This window comes from Nothoprocta perdicaria, unplaced genomic scaffold (genome assembly GCF_003342845.1).
Source record: "Nothoprocta perdicaria isolate Ctin4 unplaced genomic scaffold, notPer1 scaffold_34, whole genome shotgun sequence".
Lineage (NCBI taxonomy): Eukaryota > Metazoa > Chordata > Aves > Tinamiformes > Tinamidae > Nothoprocta > Nothoprocta perdicaria.
The window spans coordinates 5,102,772-5,120,331 of NW_020455577.1; the positions used below are offsets into that span (position 1 = coordinate 5,102,772).

Consider the following 17,560-nt stretch of genomic DNA (forward strand, 5'->3'; position numbering starts at 1 on the left):
ATTTTAAATTAATAGGATCTGATTTTCTAGAAGTAATTTAGTATTGACTAAACTCTGCTTTTGAAATCAGTTAGTCTATTAACTATTACTCTATTAACTCTAATGATAGTGGAATTCAAAAAGAATTCTTTAGGAAAAGTAACTTGCCAGTAATGTAGAGGGCTTTGCTCAGTATTTCACTGTGTGTATACATACACACACACATGTTTTTATAGCTTTATAATAAGTTGCCTGCTTGTCTAGCAACCTCTACAATTAACACTAATTATTCCTTTTCTGAAAGTTACTCTTTGCACATAATGTTTGCACTTCGGGTGCTGTGTAGCGTCTTAGGTACTTTGCATTCATTGATTTTTTTTTTCCTGATAAATTTTTAAAACATTAGAAGGAAAAGGCATCAGCAAATACTTATTTTCTTATCTATCCTTACAACACATGCAATCAATAAAAATCCACGCAAATAATCCTTTTACTTATCTGGGTAGGCCCTTCAGCTGTATCTTCTGCTGGCTGGCATCTTTTCTTTATTAGTGTCAATTAGCTGTGTAGATGACAGCCACCTGAGTGCATCACTCCAAACTTAGTTCTGCACTCGGTCTAAATTCTTAGCTATGTTCTTGCTCTAAACTGGAGTGCATATTGCCTGCTTTCAATAAAAAAAAAAAAGATGTCAATACTGCAGCACAGACACTCAAAAATGTGAAATGCTACTGTTAGTTGGTTAGTTCCAATGCAAAGTTACATGCTGAATAATTAGGAAAAAAAAAATTTTTTGAAGGAGATTCTTTCCATGCTGGCTACAGCATCCTACAGCCTCGGCAGGGGGCCCACAGCACTTGGAAATTATGCTGATTTCCTGCCTTTCCTTGATTAAAAATACACAGGACAGCTAATAATATAATGGCAAACTATGTCCCTATCTTGACAAACTGATGAAATGCAATAATGGCTTTTTTTTTACTGAAAATCATGTTTTGACAAATGATAGATGGCTGTAAACAACCTTTTAAAGTTATTGTAAGGAAGTCCTGCAATACAGAACAGACAGATGTGCTCAGTATATTCCTGCAGCAAAATTTAAAGACAAGTTTATTTCTGCTTGTGTGTGTGTGTGTGTGTGTGTGTGTGTGTTTATGTATGTGTGTGTCTGTATGTGTTCTTGTTTGGCAAGTTCTGTGTAAAAACTAGACAAAATGGAGCGAAACGATCATAAAAATCACCGCAGGAGCTGGGAAGAAAACCCAGCATTAACTTCAAGTTATTGTTACTGAGCTCTTTCATGTCAGTTAAAATTTGCCAGACACTCCAGCAGCTCAAGTGTAGGCAGGTAAGATCAATGGGCTCCTGCTAATTGATATTTTAGAAGCACCTCGAGCACCTGCCAGCAATCAGCGCTGGTAGGAAACGCAACTCGCGGAGCTGCTTTGTACTAGGAGCGGCATTGGCACGGTCGGGTACTGGCTGCGCCCCTTTCTCTTAGCAATCACAATTCGTTGTATTAGTAATTTAGCAATCACAGTGTTTCTAGCTCTGCCAATTCATGCTGCAGCTGCATGCCCAGATTCTGCAGAGATGCTGTTTCGCAAATACAAAGCTCAGCCCCTTCCAGCTCCTTAGGTTAGGCAGATTATAACCTATGTGTGAACTTGAGGAAAGGAAATTTTCAAGCAGCAAGACAATGGATGTGTAGGTTAATATATGATAGGAAAAAATACTATTTCTAAAAAATTTCTGAGTGTTTATATAAAGCTGCTGTTCATTTTTCTTGTTACCACTGCAAACTGTAATCAACCAGTTACTCAAAGGGATATATGTATCAGGGCTTGCTGCTGGGAATGGCAGTGATGCCAACTCTTCTGGTTTTAAAGAATTATTAATAGGACCACACTACCCAAAGCTTGTCTGCATTTTTAGTATGTAAAGCTACATACCTCACCTCTTAGAAGTCTTAAGATCCCAAAGAGAACATGTTGATGCCCACAACAAATGGCCAGAGACCACTGTGGGTTATTCAGTTTGGTTTGTGTTGTCTTTGATGGAAGAGCTTTACTACCTCTCTTGGCCAAAAGGTTCATATGACTCTGCAGATGTTCAGTTCCTCCCTGGAGAGAGCTTAATTTCAGAAGCTAATGAATGATCTTTTACCTAAATACTTATACTTTTAATATAAAGCCCCAGGAATTCAGTTAAAACTGGTGGAGTTGCTCAAGGTATGTGCTAGTAGACATCAGGCTATAAAAGTTTGGGCTAAATTCAGCTGTAGTTTAAAAAGTTACTATCAGTTCAAACGGAGAACTAAAGTTCTGAGCTCAGGTAGATGCTGGACTGAAAGAATAGTGTACACGTCTGGAAAATAAAGAATGTGCTTTAGTGGGCCTGCACTTTTAGGAGTCTGCACTTATTTTGTTTGTTATGAAAAGAAAGGCAGTAAATATAAGTGGTTAATTTTTTCTTGCTGTTGATCCTTAGAACAATTTTTGTCATTTCTGCATTACAAACTGTATATTGTGTTCGTGAACAGATGAGTCCCACATAGCCAGTTCTATAGATTCAAAAAAATCAACTTGTATTTCATCATGGTCATTTATTCTTTCTTTTTTTGCTTTAAGCTGCTCACTGGTTGGCAAGAAATAATAATAGAGACATTTCCCAGGCTAAAAATTAGCCTTTCATGAAAACAGTTGGTGCCTTGTCTTGAGTGCATCTTTTCTGGTCAAGTATATCTAGGAGAACCATTTCAGAGCACAGAAACAATACAGAATCACAGAGCTGCTGGATTAGTGCAACTTGTCTGTGAACTCTACCTCAACCTTACCCCATCTCGGTGTCCTCCTGCAGTACTGAGCTGTGTCTTCTTAGGCAAGCACAGTTATTAGAACAGTAGCAAGAAACCTGCTATCAGTAGCTAGATGCAGTAAGTGCCTGTATTTCATTTCTTACAACCTTCAGTCATATGAGTTTTATTTTCTCCCCCTTTCATATTTACAAGATGACAGAAGGGCATGTATCAACTTGGGGCTGCCCAAGTACTCTTGAAAGGCTTAGTGCATCCATCCCTTGCTTAGAGCATAAAGATACACATTCCATTCTGTGCACTCAGTAATGGCAGGCCCTTATGGAATCTGTGGAAAAACTCAAGGAAGCAGGAACAGGCCAGTGCAAGTATATGTAAAACCAGGTATTAGGTGCTGCATATTATTTTAGGTATTCTAAAAGCTTAGAAGATTTTATAAAAGGAAAGAGTTGATATGGCTGAGATATTTATCCTCTTGATGAACTGTCGAAAAATAAATGTAGTTTTCTTTTGTTACTATTAACTACTCATTAATATAGTGGATATTTTTTAAGATATTTCAGATTTCTTTCATTTTGGTAATATTTTAGTAAAATGAGATTATGAGCTAGCTCTCTATCTTTTACAGGGACCTCCTGGAGCCACTGGTGCTGAAGGCAGACAAGGTGAAAAAGGTGCAAAGGTAATTCATTCAGGAACTTCTTCTAGGGGCATGGAAATGCAAACTATGTACATATAAGTAAGCTGGTTATCATGCAGTGTGAAATTCATCAAGGTAATCATAGATAAACTGTAAAATCCAAATTGAGAGCCAGAGTTAGTACAGAAGTCATGACATTCATCATCTCAGTGGGATGGCACAGTAAGGCTGATTCATTGCTGATTCAAGGAGGAAATAGGATGAGGAGATCTCACCTCAAGGGTAGTTGTGGCAGTTTGTGACAGTGCACATGGTGACCTCTCACCAGTGCAGACAGAACTGACCCCACCACTGCAGAAAAGCAGGGTGAATGTGGTTTGCTGGCATCACATAATTTTGGTCGGAAAACAGTCGTGTGGAGACCCCTGTTTTAGACTAGCTTCTGAAAGATGCAGTGAGGGAACTGTTTGTTGCTTGTAATGTCTGTACAGTGCCCAGCTGAATCAGCTCCCTGCTCTCTGACCCCTTGACATTCTTTCTAGGGTGAACCTGGTGCGGAAGGTGCTCCCGGAAAAACAGGTCCAGTTGGTCCTCAGGGACCTGCAGGAAAACCTGGCCCAGAGGGTCTCCGAGGCATTCCTGGCCCCGTGGTGAGTAAACTGGGTATACAACAATAAGGTAAATGTATTTCTTGTATATCCTCTAGTAAAGCAAACACAATCATGTTTTCTCTAGGGAGAACAAGGTCTACCTGGAGCATCAGGTCAAGACGGCCCTCCTGGACCTTTGGTGAGTGATAAAAGACAAAAAATACCCTTTAAAATATACCATTAGCTTTATATATCTTTAAAACATTAAAAATGATGTGCATAATACCAGAAAACAAATGTACAAGTCGGTTCTTAGCACAACAACACTATTCTGTGCTATTAGAATCTGATATGCGGGACTTCCTCCATTCCCCTGCTCTGCTTCCATAGGCAGCTGTGCTGAATGCCTCTAGCGGGTAAAACAGAACAAGACAGTGGAAAACCAAGTCCTTGAAATCCTCTTAGCAGAATTAAAAATAAAATGAATGAAGCTTACTATCAAAACATCTTCTTCTGCCTCCACATCAGCAAAGCTTAATGCATTAAATCTTTTTGTTTCCATAGCAGTGGTAAGTTTTGTACATCCACTGGTGTTCATGACTACCCAATAGGAGAACCTTACTCCTAGGGTAAGAGTTAGCAAAGAGATCTCGTATTTCTTGCTCTTCATACTCAGTAGAATTCACAGCTATTATGACAGCTGAATGACACACTGGGAATAAAAATCTTTGATACAAAACATGGACTGTTATAGTTTGATGGGGAAAAAAATAAAAGAACTACCTCCTTAGGCAGCCTTAAAGTAGTTTTTTGCACTTTAGCTGTACATCTGAAACCCCAAACCTTTCCAAAGCAGATAGCTACCAGTAAGAAGCCATAGTCTGAACAGCAGCTATGAGAATTCCAGATTAGGTTTTGCCAGTACATAAAACAAAATTTTTTATTTTTATGCATCAGACAGTGAAACTGTGATCTGGCATGCAGGTTTATCTAACATCTGCTGATGCTGTACATAGAGGGGGTATTATAGTAGTATCTACACATAATCTTGCACTTAGATAACAATGATGAGCAGGTAATGTGCTGAGGAAGCATTATACTATAGCCCTTAGGTGCCCTTCTTTTTAACATTTGAATTTTGTCTGAAGTGTCACGGGCAACAGGTTGTTTGTAAGGCAGAGATTGGGTAAGAGCAAGGAAGTACATGGAGTAGGAACAGTGTTAAGGCCATTATGAAAATCTCTTCTGTTCAAAAGTTTATGATTTCAGTAAATAAGGCAAAAGGTGGCACTACTACCATAATGGTTTAAATAATGTGCCCACCTTTACTAATAAAATGCATGGTGGGCAGATTAGGGCCTTGCAACCTCACTGAGCTGATGGCTAAAACTCATAGCAATAACTATCCAGGAAAAATCATCATCTCTTTTCCACATAACAGTTACTAGAAGCCTCCAAATGCAATATCAAAAAAACCCTTCCAGAATTTGGAAACTTAAATATTTAAATAAAGCCTGAAGCTGAGTGTGTTAATGAATTAAATACTCGCTAGCACAGAGGCTGTCTGTTGACTAGTCAGCTCAACTGGAATATTTTTAGATGCTTTACAGCAACTTGAACATTATTTTTGATTTCAGGTAGGCAAAGTTTATAGATAAGAGTGGCCGAGGGCAGGCTTCCCTCCAAACCTTTCCCCCTGCCGTACAGACTGCTATCAGGAGAGGAGAACAAAAGCAGATTTGCAGTAGAGCACAACACACTGCAGGTGGAAATGCCTGATTCTGTATTCCTAAAGCCTCTGTATCCCAGTAAAATTTTCATTTTTTATTCATGAATTATGTATTTGCCTAGGCTTTTGCATCTAATGATATTCCAAAGTAGAGATGGCAAGGATATGCACTGAATAATATTTTGTACATGAAGTGTTCTGGGACTTCTGAATCTGTGCCAGGTCGGAAAGGTCACTTATTACTGCTATCCATATCAGAACTGCACAGATGTCCTCTGCCAGCAGGATCCCAGCAGTGATGAGACACAGAGTTAGTCTAGCAGCTCTGCTCCTAACACAGGCATGTTCAGGGGGAGATTAATGGCCTCTGAAAGCCTTTTCTCTGCTTGCATATGCAGACAGTCTGAATTTTTCACCTCATTCTGTACAAATTACAGAAAACCAACATAGCCATTTTTATGAACTTCAGAAGGTTCTTAGATCCTCCCCAAATTCTTCCAAAATTACATATCGGGATTAAATTAAAAAGTAGAAAACAAAAGCCCAGGTTTTTAAAAGCTTCACAGAAGTTCTTTTTCTGTTCCATGTGTTCAGCTGTACTTTTGACTACTGGAAGAATCCATTGGTTGGCCTTATGGTGCAAATAAAGATAATAAAAACAGTCAAGGAAGAGAAGTTTCTTCAAATTCTCCTATTTTATATGAGCAAAATTATTCAATGTTTGTTGAAAGCTGAAAGGAATTTGCAGAAAGTGAGACTTATCTGTGTGAATGTTCTTATCCCTTGCAGTGGTTTCCCAGGTTTCTTGCCTGTTAGCAGCGACTCTTTCACACTATTTGCATCTAGAGGTTCCAGGTCTGGAGTGCCAGAGTTATTACATGCACAAGGGCATGAGCTGCTATTTCATTTGCTCCCATCCAACCAACCTTTGCCCTGTCCATCTCAATTCAGGCCTCTGACAGTTAGGACTAAAGTACTTTTATCCACTGTGCAGCCTTCAAACTACAGAACAGTCTAGTTTGGCCTGTCTAACCCAACTCAGGAACATTACAGCAGGTATCTGGTATGTCAAGCAGAAGACATGCCAGAAGATGCCAGAAGTTTTTCAAACATTGTGAAAGGACATTTTTGGGATGGTCTATCTTGTTATCTTGGGAGGGTATCCAAACAGCACAAATTGAAATCATAATGAATTTGCATACTAATGAGTCCATTAAAACTTCTTTTAGTCTTGTGTTATCAGTGCAATGGGTTGTGTTTAAGTAACCCTCTTCAAGGAAATTTCCAAGCTCCCAAGGGTTTGACTTCTTTTTTAAAGAAAAGGGGTAATGGTTGAAGCAGAGCAAGACATACAGTTCTTCCTTACAAGAATTGTACTCTAGAGAGGGGTTTGAGAATACAAATTGATACTGGATTCTGCAGTGTCATGGAAAAAAGCTTCAAATATGGTCAATATAAGAGAAGGGAAAATATTAAGGCCCTCTAAGCAAGTCAAGGCTAGGACTTCTGAAGTGCTGATTACAACTCTGAACATCATTTATGGAGAGACGAGGTCAATTTACGTGTCAGAAATTCTGAACTTCTAAAGAACTCTTAAAACACATTATGCTGTGAATATTTGGCTCGCTTTCATCCCCAAAGGACACTTCTGCAGGTGCCCTCCGGACAGCTCTGCCTGCTTGCATGATCGGGAGCTTCCTGAGCTCCCTGGGACACTGGGGGAAGCATTCAGAGTCCAGGAAACCCTAGCAGGGCTTGGTTTAAGAGAGCAGCTAATTTAATGGCACATTTACCTCCTCATTGCCACTTAGCACCCCTAGCCCAGTAAATCTGAGGTAAATAAAACCACTGATGTCTACTGATTACAAGCATGCATAATGACTCTTTACAGAGCTAAATGCCATAGAGCAGGTCCTATATTTTCCTGTGGTTTCCTGCAGATTGTGAATTACTGCTGAATAACATTGCACGTCCCATTTTTTATTCAGCCTTTCTTGTTTGCCATTGATCAGCCTGTCAAGGGCTGGAAGAAGCAGCATTAGTGTTATTTAGGGACCCAGTGTACACAAAATATAGAAAAAAAGAGCAAATCTTACCCTATTTTATAAAGTAACATATGGATTTATACTGTGCTGCATAAATATGGCTTGTAATTACAAACTGTAAGGTATCATATGATGTATGTATGAAAATGCACACAAAAAAAGGTATCAATTTAACAACACCTCTATAAGGCAGGGGAGTTATCCCTGGGTAAAAGTTGAGAAGTGATGATCTAGAGAGTTATTAAATAACAATTACTAAAATAAATGTCGATTGCCCAGACACTGACCTAAGTAATTTGACAGGCATCTGAGCTCCTTTTCAAAGCTCCTAGGCTTGTCTGTGTAAAGGGACCTAACACGCCTCAATCTCACTAAGTAACCTCGCAATTTTGAGCAAAAAAGGCCTAAGTATTTTGAGAAACATGGATTTAAATGCATTATTAATAATTGTACAGGAATTCCAGGAAGTCCAAGAAACCATAATGTGAAGTAGTGAAGCTTTGGGTAGTGAAATAAATATGAAGTAATTCTCTAATAAGCAGTTATGATAAACAACTCATTTAAAGTTCGCAAAAATCTTACTGAACTTTAATAAACTGGAAGAAAAATTAAGAGACTATTTCCCATCATTTGATGAAGGTATGGGCTAAAATAAGCATCTTAATAATATTCATGCTGCTGTCTTATAACTGAATAGATACAATAATTACAGTGGAAATAATAATTGAAAGCATGCAGTGTAACCACAAGCTAATCAGCAAAATTTAAATAATTTGTTTATATATCACATGCTTCACCAGATGCTTTCAGTGCTATTTAAGAATTTTAATTGACTCTTCTTCATAGATTTCTGATCATAAAGTCCTTTATAGTTTTCTAATTATAAAGTAATTTAAATGCTTCAGTAGTAGTATTGTGCCTTTTTAAGCACTCATATAAATATTATCTCATATAGCATCAGTCAGAACTGTCAACTACTGAATGCCTTTAATATTTCAAGAAAATGTCGTTTGTGCAATATGTTAAAACTTCTTATTTTATCACTGTTTCCCCCTATCTAGGGCCCACCTGGCTTGCCTGGCTTGAAAGGAGATCCAGGTTCGAAAGGAGAGAAGGTATGTGAGAATATCTCCCATTTGTGCCTGTGCAATTTTTACTCTGTTTAAAAATCTGTATAAAATCACCATGAGGGGGGAAAAAAGTGTTTTTTATGTCAGAAAGAAGCACAACTTATGGTACCTATCAATTAGCTCCCTGCAGCATTAATATTAATTGTGAAGCTTTCAGCCACATCTTATATTCCCGAAGCACACAGGAAGATAAGGATTATTGTAGGAAGATAAGGATTATTGTCCCAGTAGTAGACTACTGGTGCTGAGCATGTGGGTGATTTTTCTTGCAATGAAGGCCCTAAAGAAACAGGCATCAAGGGAACCTTTATTTTGGGTTTTTTTGTTTGTTTGTTTGTTTGTTAAATTAAAATGAGAACATTTTATTTTTAAACAACAGGTGGGTAAACAAATCAATGGGCTGAAAGATCTGAAATAGGATTTTGTCTTGTACTCTCTCAAATGTACTGATTGTTTGGGTATCATAGAAGAACTGTAAATAGAAAGGTTATGAATATGACTATCTTGTGAATTATAATTTTTGTTTCTGTGAGCTTAAATATATTTTCTGCTATGCTCTTTAGGGACATCCTGGTTTGATTGGGCTGATCGGACCTCCAGGAGAACAGGGTGAAAAGGGTGACAGGGGTCTTCCTGGCCCACAGGGATCTCCTGGAGCCAAGGGTGATGCCGTGAGTAAAACAAACTCAAGTTCCTAACTCAAGTAACATACATAGGGTGTATATTCCAGTCCTCCCTGTGAGAGACATATAACGTTACTATAAACAGTAACAGCCAGTCTCCTGCTAGAGCTCAAAACTTCCCTAGGCATTGGACAAACACAGCTGAAGTTAAACAGCTTAAAACCTGATCAGAGAGTATTTCAGGAAGTGAAGGGAAGCACTTACACATAAGTTAGGGAAAAGGAAAAATCAATAGTACCAATCTCATCACATGTATTAACTGTACTATCAGGTAGCTTCTTTTCTCCTACTTACTAAGTCACAGTTTTGACTCCGTGCAAGAAGTGAGGCTCCTGAATAGATCAGAAGGGCCACAAGGTTATAGCTATAAATGCTGCAAAGTTAAGAACAACTACACAGAGCTCAAGCTGTCAGATAATATTTTAAATATAAAAACTATTCACTGTTTATTTTTTTAGTGATGCAGTATGCAGAATGCTTTGCATAATACATATGAATACTGTGTTTATTCTTTCTTAGGGAATTTCTGGTCCTGCTGGTCCACTTGGACCCCCTGGTCCTCCTGGTTTACCTGTAAGTAGTTTCATCTCCTCAGTGTTCAAAACACTCCTATCTTGGGTGCACTGTATGCAATTATATTTGTATGTTCTTGCCCTTAGGGTCCTCAAGGTCCAAAAGGTTCCAAAGGATCCAGTGTGAGTAATTCTCCTCCATATTTTTGTTATTTTATTTCTGTGCATATTATTTTTTAACACGGTTTACATCGTAAACCCTTCATTTCTTTCATTGCCTTATAGGGTCCTGCTGGTCAAAAGGGTGACAGTGGTTTACCTGGTCCACCTGGTCCTCCAGTAAGTAATAATTCTAACTTGACAAAGCACAAACAATGTCCTGACAAAATAATCCTGTTTTCACAGCGTTTGCAAACAGCATTTGTGAACTTGAACATAATGAAAAAAATGTAATTGTTTGACATTTCATTTGTCAGAAAACATGTATCCACTAGGCAAAAAATCCATTTCTCCTCTAAAAAAATTCACTAGAAATAAAATGTGAAATAAAATCTTGCCATAAGGATTTAGTGTGTCACACTGAAGAACTGCAAATGGAAAGATTTTGGTTTCTCACTGTGAATATTCTTCTATTTTTTCATGTTATAACAATGTAAAATGAAAACAGCCAAAATCTGAAATGAAGTGTTTCAATTTCTTGAAATGAAATATTGCTTCATAAACCCTAAATGAAATCTTAGAGTTTTATATAAGAACCATCCACAGTTTTTATTTGTTATAGGCTACTCCTCTGCTATAGGGACTTCCAGGGATAAAAAGGCAATTGCAGTTCAGTGCTGCACACCTGGGCAGGGCAGCCCACTCCTCTCTAAATGGCCATGAAGTGCAAAGAGCTCAGGGCACAGCATTAGTTTGGCCTCCTACATCCTGCTCTTTTCTAACCAAATCAAAGCAAGCGTGCATACATCAGTAGAAAGAAAGGGAAGTAAAGAAATACTGGGTTTGTAGAAAGCCTATTCAAAGCACCTCCACGCCAGGAGGTGCTGTGTTCTTCCCTGTGCAATTATGCAGCTGGAAAACTAAAGGGAAAGGTAATTAGATGTGCTGCTTCCCACTCAGGGTCCTCCAGGCGAGGTCATCCAGCCATTGCCAATCCAGTCACCCAAAAAGACAAGAAGATCTCCCGACTACATGTTATCCGATGTCGGGGATAATATTCTGGATTATTCCGATGGCATGGAGGAGATCTTTGGCTCCCTGAATACCCTCAAGCAAGATATTGAGCACATGAAGTACCCGATGGGCACGCAGAGCAACCCAGCCCGGACCTGCAAAGACCTGCAGCTCTGCCACCCCGACTTCCCCGACGGTACGTTCCTGGGGCGTGACAAGGGCAACGAAGGGCTTGATCTTAAAACTTCTAAAGCTGGTAAGAGATAAAAACAAAAAACAAACAAACAAAAACCAAAATCAAAACCACAAAAAGACCCAGTGATTGCTGAGAAAGTTGAGCCTTGCATTTCCAGAACTGTCCAAACAGGAACAGGATAAAAGATTGATGTCATTTAGATCAAAGGTAATATAACCACAAATGTCAATCTACTGGACAGCTTATAGCTATTTTAGTCTAAAGAAAAATTATATTTTAGTATTTGAATACTTTAGCTTAGCATAGAAAGAAAAGTATTTGTATTACATAAGGCTTACTATTTAAAAAAAAAATCAGTATTAATTTATTCTTAGAAACCCTAATTTGGTCTAGCAAATGACCACTATTTGCAAAGTTGAGCAACTAGACATGCAAGTTCCTCTAATACTGTTTAATGCTACCAAGAACTAGCTTAATAAAATGCAGAGCAGTTTGAACTAGGCACTGTGTTCTGAAGAAATATCTTAACTCAATTTTATTTTGTTGTTTTTTTTTTTTTTTTTTTTTTTTTTTCCTGAGTTTACCCCTCTGGAAAGCTTTAAATGAAAGCCAACCTTCACTGAGTTCTCACGCTTTGATTTTTTTTTTTTTCAATTACAATGAATATTTTCCCTAGTTCAAAGCAATATTTTTCTGTTTTTAAATGAGAGGAAAAATAGATGTTGACAGTTTAATAATACTTTATTGCTTTCACTCAAGATAGATAAAAACAGATGGTTGCCTTGAGGAGTAACTGAATAGTGTATGTGCTATATGAAAAGTACGTATTTTACAATTTGGTACCTCTCTATAATAATGAATACTTCTTATAGAAGATTTGACTTCTTTATTTACCAATGTTTCACTTATTTTTTGGAGCTTTGTTCCTATCAAAGTGAACTTAAATTTGGTTAAAATAAAAGCAAATGCCTTCATTAAAGTATAAAATTCCCAAGGGGAAAGGCTAAACAGGTAGGAAAGCCTGTTTTCAATAAATACAGCCTAGATCAAGAGAATTCCATAATATAAATGCTTTGTCTAAGCTCTGTATTCAGAAGACAGAACTGGTGGAAGGTTTTATAGAGCCTCTTCAAAGCTCATGCTGTTCACTTGAAACCTGATTAGAACAGAGGTGTCAGAAAAACATTCAGACTCTGCTCTGAAACTAGCAGCAGGTAAAGACCCCCATTGCAGATGTCAGCATTCAAAATAGGATAGTGGATTCCCAAATGCCCTGATTTTAATGGACCTTGGACTGACTGCAGCCTCTTCCATCCCAAGCCTTAGTTCACCCTAGGGCCCAAATTCACAAGCGCTGCAGTCCCATCCCTGGTGAAACCATGGCAAGAATATTCCATTTACCCTCCTTCCACTGTGTCACCTAACAAAGAATCATTTAAGGTGTTTTTATCATCTAGAACAGCCTGGAGCTTCTCCAGTGTTGCAGCTTCACAGCCCTTCCCTTAAAACCTACCGTCTGTGCTAGAGCTGCATGGCTCAAGGACAGCTTGGAGCTGTGATCTCACCACACGCTGGGCCACAGGCTCTCCATGCAGTTAAGATAAGAAAGTGACCCCAGGCTTCTCTCTCAGCCCAAGACCATGGCTTGCTCCTGCCCACAGCCACCTGCTCCCCCTCTCAGTGCTACTGCCTCTAGAATTACAAACTGTCCTTCTAGCTTAAGTATCAAAACAGCTGAATTACTGACACCTGCAGTGTGTGTTTCACACCTAAGATCCCTCCTCCGTAAGACCAAGGTCACTGCAGCGTCGTGCAACCCCTGTGATGCTACACTCAGTTCCTCTAAAATTCTAGTGATGCTCTGCAACAGTCAGGGTTTGAAATCAAATCAGACAAAAATAAACAGCATAGATTAAAAATAGACTTTGACCCTCATTTTATTTTTCATTAAAAAAAAAAAATAAAGGCATAAAAAATGCTTTTTTTCCTAGTCATTAAAATAACTCTCTGCTTTAAGCTTTAGAAGATCAGTAGGTAGCAGCAAAGCCTGGATCTTCAAATGTTATTTCTGTTACCTAAAGCCAATCTCATTTGTTTTAGGGGAATACTGGATTGATCCTAACCAGGGCTGCTCTGGAGACTCCTTCAAGGTTTACTGCAATTTCACAGCAGGTGGGGAGACTTGCATCTACCCAGATAAGAAATCTGAAGGAGTAAGTACCAGTCTGTGTATTTTGTTGGCTGTTGACTGTGCTATTGAAATGTTGAACCAAATGGGATAATTAAATTGTCACATTTTCACTTACCTGTCTCTCTTGCAAGCTAATTATTACATTTGAATTTGCATAAACCTAAATGAAGCAGTAAAGTGGTTCACAGAGTCAGCGAAGAGCATTTTTACTCTTTTGCTGAGATCAGCTTTGTCTGTACCTGCTTGTTAACCTTTCACTGTGCTGCAGGATGCAGTACAGCTGAGTGCAAAATCTGGCAGCTGACACCAAAAAACTAACCTCTTACACTGTTTTTCACATGGGTTCACTTATACCTCTTCATATACCTATGCAAAATATGCCCCAAACTCCTTGCTATACATTACCTCTAAGGGACATATGGTGCAGAGGAAGGTTTTCTAAAAGCTTGTCTCAGCAAGAGGTATCAGTGCCGACACCAGTGAAAAGCTTAGGCGCTCTTCACAGGAACAATTTATATCAGCAATTTACCTGAACGTTAACAGATGAGAACAGCATCTCCCTAAATAGAATTAACTCTCTTTATACACTATCATCTCTGATTACATTGAAAGTCATTAATCTAGTGGCATTATATCCAAGAAAAACATCTTATTTTAGAACTGTAAAGAGGCTGAAATCTCAGAAAGAAGAATCACTGTTTACTATCTGATGTGAAATTTGTCCCAGGCAATTTAAAACTTTGATTGCTGTTACATGCTTTAAAAATTTACAGACTCTGGTGTTTTACCACACAGGTTAGAATTTCCTCGTGGCCAAAAGAGAATCCAGGATCTTGGTTTAGTGAATTTAAAAGAGGCAAACTGGTAAGTGCAATATGCAGTAATTTGCAAATCAAGTTCATGTTATCAGTGATCAACAGATCCCAAGGAATTTTAGTCAAATGATTTGGAGTCTGCTACATATTGTCCCCAAATACTCCAATAAAATGGTACATGTTGGTCAGTTTTATTTTAAGGCCTATTACATGGTTCTTTTGTCAACGATAATGTTCAAGTGTTGCATTTTCAGCAAGGGGAGCAGCTAAATGTTTGGTGACTTCTTATATCTTCCAGCTTTCTTATTTGGATGTTGAAGGCAATTCCATTAACATGGTGCAAATGACATTCCTGAAACTACTGAGTGCCTCTGCCAGACAAAATTTCACTTACAACTGCCATCAGTCAGTAGCTTGGCATGATGCAACATCTGACAGCTATGACAAAGCACTGAGGTTCTTAGGATCAAATGATGAAGAGATGTCCTATGACAACAATCCTTACATCAAAGCTCTTCACGATGGCTGTGCGGTAAGTAGAGGTTCAGGTTATCTTTTACTAACCTGTCAATTAAAGTGCAAATCAAACCAGTTCATTATTTCCCCAGCTTTCTTCTGAGAAAAGTTTTTAAAGACTTTTCTTAACTATATTAGTTAAAATCTAATAGGATTCAGAGCTGGCTCTGAGGCAGAGAGACAGCTAAGCTTCAGAGTCTTCCTATCTCAGGAATGGGATTCTGTATGTCCTGTATCTTTATTTAGTTTTTAGCACCCACAGTGGGTGAGTAGAGACCTCCGCAGCGATGTGCAAGTGATGTAGGGCACAGCATCATCACCACTGTGACTGCTCAGACCAACCCACTTGAATGCCCTGGCACAGAGCAGGGGGGTCTCAGGAAGACCTAGGAGACCATGTAAACAAAATGCAATCTAATAGCTAACATGATTTGGCTGCATGAAAACCAAAGAAATGGACAGCCTCTGTCAGGAAGACTGTTGGCTATGTTTGATAATCTTCAAGCTCTGTTTTTAACTGCAACAGTTAGCAACCGCTTCAGACTATTTTGCTTTATGTCCAAACACCTGCTGTTCTATCTTGTGAGGTTACAGGCTTTCTTCTTAAAAGCAGATCTTGTTTTTATCCCTCAGAATTGAATAGTGATTTTACACAAAGAGGTCAAAGAAACAGCAATATTATTGTTCATTAAACAGTATATATGTAAACTCAGAACTCCCTAAGGAATATTAAATGTCTTGGATAATTCTGTAGGTTTATTTTACTAAGTCAAAAAGCGATGGCCTGATCTCTTTGTAAAATCCTTTTGTAAAGTAAAACCCTAACAAAATATGAATGTCAGTATGTGAATCCTATGCTTAGGCTCTAGAGTCTGTAATGTCTGGTACATGAAGGGCTATTGTTATGTATGCTGTACTTCAGAGGTATCCTCTGAAGATCTGTAGCACCTGCTTCCTGCTCTGGTTTATCTAACCGTGTCCGATTTGCTGCTTTTTTAACAGTCACGAAAGGGCTACGCAAAGACGGTGATTGAAATCAACACACCCAAAATAGACCAAGTGCCTATCGTTGATGTCATGATCAATGACTTTGGTGATCAGAACCAGAAGTTTGGATTTGAGGTCGGTCCTGTCTGTTTCCTTGGTTAAGCTTAGGACAAAGATCAGACCAACAAAAACGTTGCACATTGGTGCTACCCACCCACTTCGTGCCACATGCAAGTTTTGAATAAGGATGGCATAGAAAATATGTCTTGCTGTGTATGTATGTCTTACCTAGAAAGTAATTGTTGCCCTTGTAGGGCCAGAATCACATGACTTAAACGTATTTGACAAAGATGCTGTGGCAGAGACAGACAACATAGGGCTCGCTTTACGAACATCCCCCCTTTGGATTACTTTGGTGCTGTAAAAAAAATGAACAACATGGTGCTCACTCCATTACAACAAAGAGGTGTTAAGAAAGTGTGTTTAATGAACTGTAATTATTCTATGTACAGTACTATACTGTTATTTCTCTGTCCATTTCCAAAACTTGCATGTGTCTCTGAATTGCATCTGGCTCTTATTTTATGATTACCAAACTACATTGTCAATACTGTGTATGTATTCTGAAAAAATAAAGCCGTAATTGCCAGTGAATCCAATTACATTTTCTGATTAATAATAAAATCCCTTTGTATATATTGATGTCAAAGAGCTTTGTTATTTGAAGCCACCAAGGAACCTTCGGGTGGCCAAACTGGAAGCCCTCGAGCAGCACACGCCAACCAACCCTCTTCTGCTGGTAGTACTCAGCAGGGACCAATGTGCAGAACGAAAGCGCCCCGAGGTGCTGTGTTCCATGGTGCTATACCTCAGGCTTTTTATTCTCTTCTCAGAAGCCAGCACTTCTCAAGAAACCTGTATATACCTATAATAAGCAAGCTTGTATTTTGGGGGCGGTGAAAATAGGAAAAGAGAAAAAAAAAAAAACCCACAATTTCTGTGTAAGAGATCTGTTAAAATTTATGTGAATTAAGTGGTTAGCCATATAGCTTTCCTCCTCGTTATTTTTTTGCATCTTCTCGGAATTTGTTTCCACTGCGCGCTTCTTTGATCTGCATAAATATTAAAACTGGATTCTGAACAATTATTTATGGATTTTTGCAGTGTTTACTTAGATTTTATGTGGACAACAATGGATACTTGTTTCCTGGACAGGGTACTCAAAGGTATCCATAGAATGGTCCTATACAATATTCACCCATCCCATTAATATGAATTTTTTTCCTGTTATTTCAACCGAAGGCCAGGGATGCAATATGTCTAGGTCATGTGATTCTACCTAGTTGCTAAGCAACATATGAGGCGACTGCTTCCTCCAGAGCTGTTTTTGACCCAAAGTGTTAAAATTTGCTAGTCAAATCTCACAGAAAGATTGTTTTGGCCTTCCCCTCTGAGCATTTCATTCAGGTAGCTGGAAGTAAAAAATTACCTTTTGACTTTGCAACAGAAATCCTTTTGTAATTATTTTTCATAATATATGTAAGATTTGAAAATAAATG

General features: G+C 38.5%; 1 protein-coding gene across 3 annotated transcripts in view; it reads left to right on the top strand.

The window, feature by feature from the left end:
- The window catches only part of COL11A1 (collagen type XI alpha 1 chain), a 130,491-nt gene extending 113,205 nt beyond the window's left edge, over positions 1 to 17,286 (top strand). For all 3 annotated transcript variants that reach the window (XM_026043864.1, XM_026043866.1, XM_026043865.1), the window contains 13 exons: positions 3,423 to 3,476; positions 3,977 to 4,084; positions 4,170 to 4,223; positions 8,860 to 8,913; positions 9,492 to 9,599; positions 10,131 to 10,184; positions 10,271 to 10,306; positions 10,409 to 10,462; positions 11,243 to 11,492; positions 13,593 to 13,705; positions 14,479 to 14,547; positions 14,797 to 15,030; positions 16,017 to 17,286. In XM_026043864.1, the coding sequence (XP_025899649.1) occupies positions 3,423 to 3,476; positions 3,977 to 4,084; positions 4,170 to 4,223; positions 8,860 to 8,913; positions 9,492 to 9,599; positions 10,131 to 10,184; positions 10,271 to 10,306; positions 10,409 to 10,462; positions 11,243 to 11,492; positions 13,593 to 13,705; positions 14,479 to 14,547; positions 14,797 to 15,030; positions 16,017 to 16,163 (1,335 nt within the window). In that variant the 3' untranslated portion in view covers positions 16,164 to 17,286. The remainder of the gene's footprint in view (positions 1 to 3,422; positions 3,477 to 3,976; positions 4,085 to 4,169; positions 4,224 to 8,859; positions 8,914 to 9,491; positions 9,600 to 10,130; positions 10,185 to 10,270; positions 10,307 to 10,408; positions 10,463 to 11,242; positions 11,493 to 13,592; positions 13,706 to 14,478; positions 14,548 to 14,796; positions 15,031 to 16,016) is intronic.
- Positions 17,287 to 17,560: the final 274 nt, after the last annotated feature.